The following is a 6336-nucleotide window of genomic DNA, read 5'->3' on the forward strand; positions in this document are numbered from 1 at the left end:
CCATAATGTAGAAGGGAGAATCAAATTCTAATCGATCATTCATCTTCGAGGTCATAGACATGTTCAAGGTAAAGGGCTCCAAATAAAAGGAGACTACACTACTAAAATGAGAATAAAAAAAAGATGGAAAAACAACCAATCAGGCGGTGGCAAGGACACGGGGTGGATCAACCGCTCAAGGAGCCAGCAAAAGAAAATCAATCACATTATTTTTTTAGCTCGGGAAAGGGAAATGATCATATATCAACTATATATAGTAGAAAACATATGTTTGGTATTTCCTAGAGAATCATTTAAAGGGGGCCTGAGTATGTCAAGAAAAGGGGAGTAATATGGTATTTATACCCCGTATGACACTCATTATGTCAAATGGAACAAGATTTCCATTGAATTGTGTTTTGCAATGACTATAAATAAAAGTCAAAGATATCCCTATCACATATGGGTTTGTATCTCCCAAGTTCGATTTTCAGCCATAACCAATTTCATGTGGTCATTTCTAAAGTCATGGGTAGAAAGTGTATGATAATAATGATTTGTGAGAAAGAACATGATATGTCTAATATTATAGCTAATGACATATATAAATAGTTCTACAACCTAAGAGTGTCATGTATTTGCAAAACAATTTCATAATTAAAATAAAGGAGCATTTTTTGTCTTTCTGTGTAAAGTGCATCATTGATGCTTTGTTTTTGGTTCGATATGTATAAGATTATTTTGTATTTCAATACATCGTTCAAAGTTTATTAATTTAATATGGTATATAGGTTAAAATCATTTGAGTTTCGAGTAGTACATAAGCCTATATTAAATCGAGTAGACGTAGAGAATTTTTTGTATAGTTGGTATATAAATTTGTCTTATTAAGCAAATCACTTCCCGTGCATTTTTGCACGGGTCCCAAAACTAGTATGATTATATAAGGGAAGGGGGGAGCAATGGTGTCCTCTTTTGAAACGCCTATTTTGCCCCCATTCCCTTTCTAATTTACAAAAGGAATGTCAAATCAAAATCAGCACTCAAAGAAAGCTACCGAAAATTAATTTACAACACTCACTCTTAAATCACTTAAAAGAAGTAACTTTACAAATCACTCATACATTGAGAAAATCACGTTATAAAAATCACGCAGATCACTCAAATAATCAGGAAACTTTATTAAAACTTAAAATTAACATACAAACTAAAACTAATAACTTAGAACTTCAATACATACAAAAACATTTACAAAAATTTACTTACAAATCACTATTCTCAAGAACCACAATTACATACTTACAAAAGTTACCTATAAACACAAATCTGAGAAAAACATAAGATTTTGATGGCGATATCACACATTCATCCATCGACAATTTGCGAACTTCCAAAAAGGTACATAATTCTTTTAACCTTCAAAATTATTTCACATTAGTTGAAATAATAGCAACTTAGTCGTCTGTTATGTAGTTAAAAAATGGAGATGACAACAATGAGTTCAAAAGGACTTTTATACAATCAAACTTAAATTTAATTCATTTTCACATAAAACAAATTTAGTTTTTTCTAAAAAAATGCCAATATTAATTTTTTTGCAAAAAATCCATGTTCAGAAATAAATTTTGAAAAACAAAACAATATCAAACTTTTTGCGAACAACTTTTGCAAAAATTCATTTTTAGAAAAAAAACTCTACATTAATTTGCGAAAAATAACGATTTTTATTTTTCTGAAAAAAATTCCAATATCAAATTGTGTATGAAAAATTTAAAATTTCATTACAAATATAATTGAAGCTCAAAATGTTAAAATTTAGAAAAGGACAAAATTTAAAATGATGACAATATTAAATATCAATGTGTGAAAACAGAATTTAGAAGTTAGACAAAGAAAAAAAAATCAAAATTAGTTTATACTTTCCGGTTACAATTTTGGGATCATGGAGAAATTACTAAAATATATGATTTAAGAAATTACCTTTCTTTGTTAGAAAATCGACCCAATTACATCTACTGCTGCTTAAGACTTGAAATGCCTATTTTTTATGTTGTTCTTTGATGTTGATTTGAAAATCTATTGTTGCATGTATTTCTTTGATGTTGTTCGCAAATTAAACACAGTTGAAATATGTATACGGAGTATTTAGTGTTAAAATTTAGAAAAGGAGATTAGTTTTTTTTTTCATCTTTTTGATTTTATGGGAATTTTAGGAGAAATATGTAAGGAAAGTTTAAATTTGGTGTACATGGGTAAAAGTTGATTTGGGAATTGAAACTTAATATTGAAAATGAAAGGTGAAAATTGGAGTAAATGTCTCTTGAAGATGAAGACCACAAGGGAAAAAAATGGAAGAGTGTGGAGAGAAAGAAAGTCACGCATGAATCATGGTATTAGGTGGGTGGGTGGCTAAACTGTGAGGCGCGGATATCACTTGAGAAGAAGCTCGATGAGCTTCATGAGAAGCAAGAAGCTCACTGGTTTTTGCGATCCCGTGTGATGGAGGTTAGAGATGGTGACCGGAATACTAAATATTTTCATCATAAAGCTTCGCAAAGAAAGAAAAGAAATTTTGTAAAAGGTTTATTTGATGATAGTGGGACTTGGTGTGAGGATGTTGAGGATATTGAAAATATTTTTACTGATTATTTCACGTCTATCTTTACTTCCACTAACCCTTCAGATGTGCAGCTAAATGAGGTTCTTTGTTGTGTGGACCAGTAGTGACAGAGGAGTGCAATCGCTGGTTGTTGAAACCTTTTACAAAGGAGGAACTTTATGCGGCTCTTTCACAGATGCATCCGTGTAAAGCCCCAGGCCCTGATGGTATGCATGCTATTTTCTATCAGAAATTTTGGCATATTATTGGTGATGATGTGACACATTTTGTAAGTAGTATCTTGCATGGTTCTACTCCTCCCAGTTGTATTAACCACACTAATATAGCTTTGATCCCGAAAGTTAAAAATCCCACCACCGCGGCAGAATTTCGTCCCATTGCTCTCTGTAATGTTGTATATAAGTTGGTGTCAAAAGCTCTTGTAATTCGTTTGAAAGAGTTCCTCCCCAGCTTGGTTTCTGAGAATCAAAGTGCTTTTGTCCCTGGTCGCCTCATCACTGATAATGCTCTTATTGCTATGGAAGTCTTTCATTCTATGAAGCATCGAAATCGTAGCCGAAAAGGTACCATTGCTATGAAACTGGACATGAGCAAGGCTTATGATAGAGTGGAATGGGGCTTTCTGAGGAAGCTACTTCTCACTATGGGGTTCGATGGTCGTTGGGTGAATCTGATTATGTCATGTGTCTCTTCTGTTTCCTATTCCTTCATTATTAATGGAGGTGTATGTGGCTCTGTTACCCCCGCTCGAGGACTTCGCCAAGGTGACCCTCTTTCTCCATATCTGTTCATTTTGATTGCTGATGCGTTTTCCAAAATGATTCAGAAGAAAGTTCAGGGAAAGCAGCTTCATGGAGCAAAGGCTAGCCGAAGTGGCCCTGTGATTTCTCACCTTTTCTTTGCAGATGACAGTTTACTCTTTACTAGAGCCTCTCGTCAGGAATGCACTATTATAGTTGATATACTCAACCGCTATGAAAAAGCATCCGGGCAGAAAATTAACTATGAAAAATCGGAGGTCTCATTTAGTAAAGGTGTCAGCACTGCTCAAAAGGAAGATTTGACTAATATCCTTCATATGAGACAGGTGGATAGACATGTGAAGTATCTTGGTATCCCCTCTATTACTGGTAGATCAAGGACTGCGATTTTTGATTCTCTCATGGATAGAATTTGGAAGAAACTCCAAGGTTGGAAAGAGAAATTGTTGTCTCGTGCGGGAAAAGAGATTTTGCTCAAGTCGGTGATTCAGGCCATTCCTACCTACCTTATGGGGGTCTATAAGCTCCCTTGCTCAATCATCCAGAAGATTCATTCTGCTATGGCTCGTTTTTGGTGGGTAGTTCTGATACTCATCGTAAGATTCACTGGAAGAGCTGGGATTCTTTGTGCACTTTGAAGTTTTTGGTGGAATGGGTTTTAGAGACCTTAGAGTGTTCAATGATGCTCTTCTGGGTCGGCAAGCTTGGAGACTGGTTCGTGAGCCTCACTCGCTTCTGGCGCGAGTCATGAAAGCTAAGTATTACTCCAATTTTGATTTTCTAGATGCCCCTCTTGGAGTTTCTACTAGCTATACATGGAGTAGTATATGGAGTTCGAAGGCCCTTTTAAAAGAAGGCATGGTGTGGCGAATTGGAAATGGTACGAATGTACGCATTTGGGAGGATCCTTGGCTACTTGATGAATTGGGGCGTTTTATCACTAGTGAGAAACATGGTGACCTGACTATGGTTAGTGAGCTCATTGATTTTGATCGAATGGAGTGGAAGGTGTCTCTAATTGAAGCACTTTTTAATGATAGAGACATAAAGTGTATTTTGAGCATTCCCTTGAGTTCCATCCCGATGAAAGATGAATTGACATGGGCTTTCACAAATGATGCACATTACTCGGTATAAAAACCGCTTATATGCTTGGTAAAGGTGGAATCTTGACTTGTTTCATAAAGCTTGGGTTGATATTTTGGAAGATGGAGGTAAGTCCGAAAGTTAAACACTTCCTTTGGCGTTTATGCACTAATACCTTGCCGGTTCGCAGTTTACTTAAACACCGACACATGCTTGATGCTGACGAGTGCCCCCGCGGCTGTGGTGAACCAGAAACGCAGTCTCATGCAATTTTTGGTTGTCCATTTCTTCGTGACCTATGGGTGGATAGTGGATGTGAAAGGTTTCGAACTTTGATCTCTGCTACATCTTTGTTTGAAGGACTTGCTAACTCCCAGGGCATGGATGAAGGAGTGCGCACTAAAGGAGCTTTTTTGGCTTGGGTTTTATGGAGTGAGAGGAATGCTCTTGTGTTTAACGCTGTCACAACGCCTCCTCCCTTTTGCTGGCGCGTGTGGCTCGGTTGGTGGAAGAACACGGTTCCTATACTGCCAGGATCTATTCTCCTCGCAACAGCCTTGCTCCCTCAAGCCCCCGAGTCTGGGCTGCACCTCCGACGGAAGTAATAAAACTGAACGTGGATGCCTCTTTAGCCACGGCAGGTTGGGTGGGTTTGAGCGTTGTCGCTCGTGATTCTCAAGGTACCGTCCTATTTGCAGCTGTACGCAGAATTCGATCTCATTGGACAGCGGAAATTGCTGAGGCCAAGGCAATCGAGATGGCTCTCCGGTTGGGTAGGCGATATGGGTTGCAAGCGATCATGGTGGAGTTCTGATTGTCAAGTGGTGGTTAATCGCCTCTCGAAACAAGCCCTTTATCTTGCTGATCTAGATATTATTCTCCATAATGTTTTATCTGCTTGTGTTAGTTTCTCTTCTGTTGTGTGGTCTCATGTAAAGCGTGATGCGAACGCTGTTGCTCACCATTTAGCTATGCTAACCCCTTTCGGTGTTGAACAAGTATGGGAGAACCACTATCCTCCGGAAGTGGCTCCTTATATTTTGATGGACAATTTGTCCTTAATATAATGTTAGCTAGCTTTTCCCCTCAAAAAAAAAAAGGTGGGTGGGTGGCTAAATGTTGTTCCACGCATTGCTTATTAGATGGGGAGGGGTGCATCAAAATTTTCTTTGAACAAGTAAGCCTGATTAGACAAGTGTGAAGTGAATGCAGCTCTAATTTCACTAGCAAACTTGGTATTCAACAAGGAAGGAAATTCGTCTATTATGAGACCAGTGCTTATGAGAGGTTTAGCGGTGTAGTTTAGAAGGGGTATTAAAAATATCATCGCACTCATCGCGTGCATAAAAAGCTAGTATATATATATCCGAGGGCCAGCCTAAAATATCCTTATAGATGATAAAGGAAGCGTCATCCAAACAATATGGAGGAAACCAATAGATCGACTAGGGTTCGAATGACCCTTGTATATCATGAAATCCACCACCTTGTTCACCTCACGGAATCAATGACCCATAACTAACTCCTAGGTACTGGTAACTCCAAAAACATATAGTGGAAAATTGTAACCTCTCGGATTCGTAATCCATCCACTAGAGGTAAATATATATGTTTTGTGGAATAATCCAGCTTATCTATAGAACTTCTTTAAAAATTGTCCATCTTTAGTGCGTGGCAAACTTACCCACCGTACTAGCTGCCACTAGTAGATGTAGCAATTTTTGACAAATAAACAAAGTGACATGTTTTTGGGATTTTGTATTTTTAAATATTAGTATGAAAATATGGATACATACCAACCAAATAAAATATTAAAAAATCATAATAATTTTTTTAATGTAAGATCATAAAGTTCCTTGGGGAAAATTGGGATCCTATCAAAAATTTTGT

General features: G+C 37.1%; 1 protein-coding gene across 1 annotated transcript; it reads left to right on the forward strand.

The window, feature by feature from the left end:
- Window positions 1-4011: 4011 nt before the first annotated feature.
- LOC130591059 (uncharacterized) lies at window positions 4012-5051 on the forward strand. The gene is made up of 2 exons (XM_057393960.1): window positions 4012-4491; window positions 4569-5051. Exons 1-2 carry the CDS (start codon window positions 4012-4014, stop codon window positions 5049-5051), a joined length of 963 nt encoding a protein of 320 aa, XP_057249943.1.
- Window positions 5052-6336: the final 1285 nt, after the last annotated feature.

This window comes from Beta vulgaris, chromosome 4 (assembly GCF_026745355.1).
Source record: "Beta vulgaris subsp. vulgaris cultivar EL10 chromosome 4, EL10.2, whole genome shotgun sequence".
NCBI lineage: Eukaryota > Viridiplantae > Streptophyta > Magnoliopsida > Caryophyllales > Amaranthaceae > Beta > Beta vulgaris.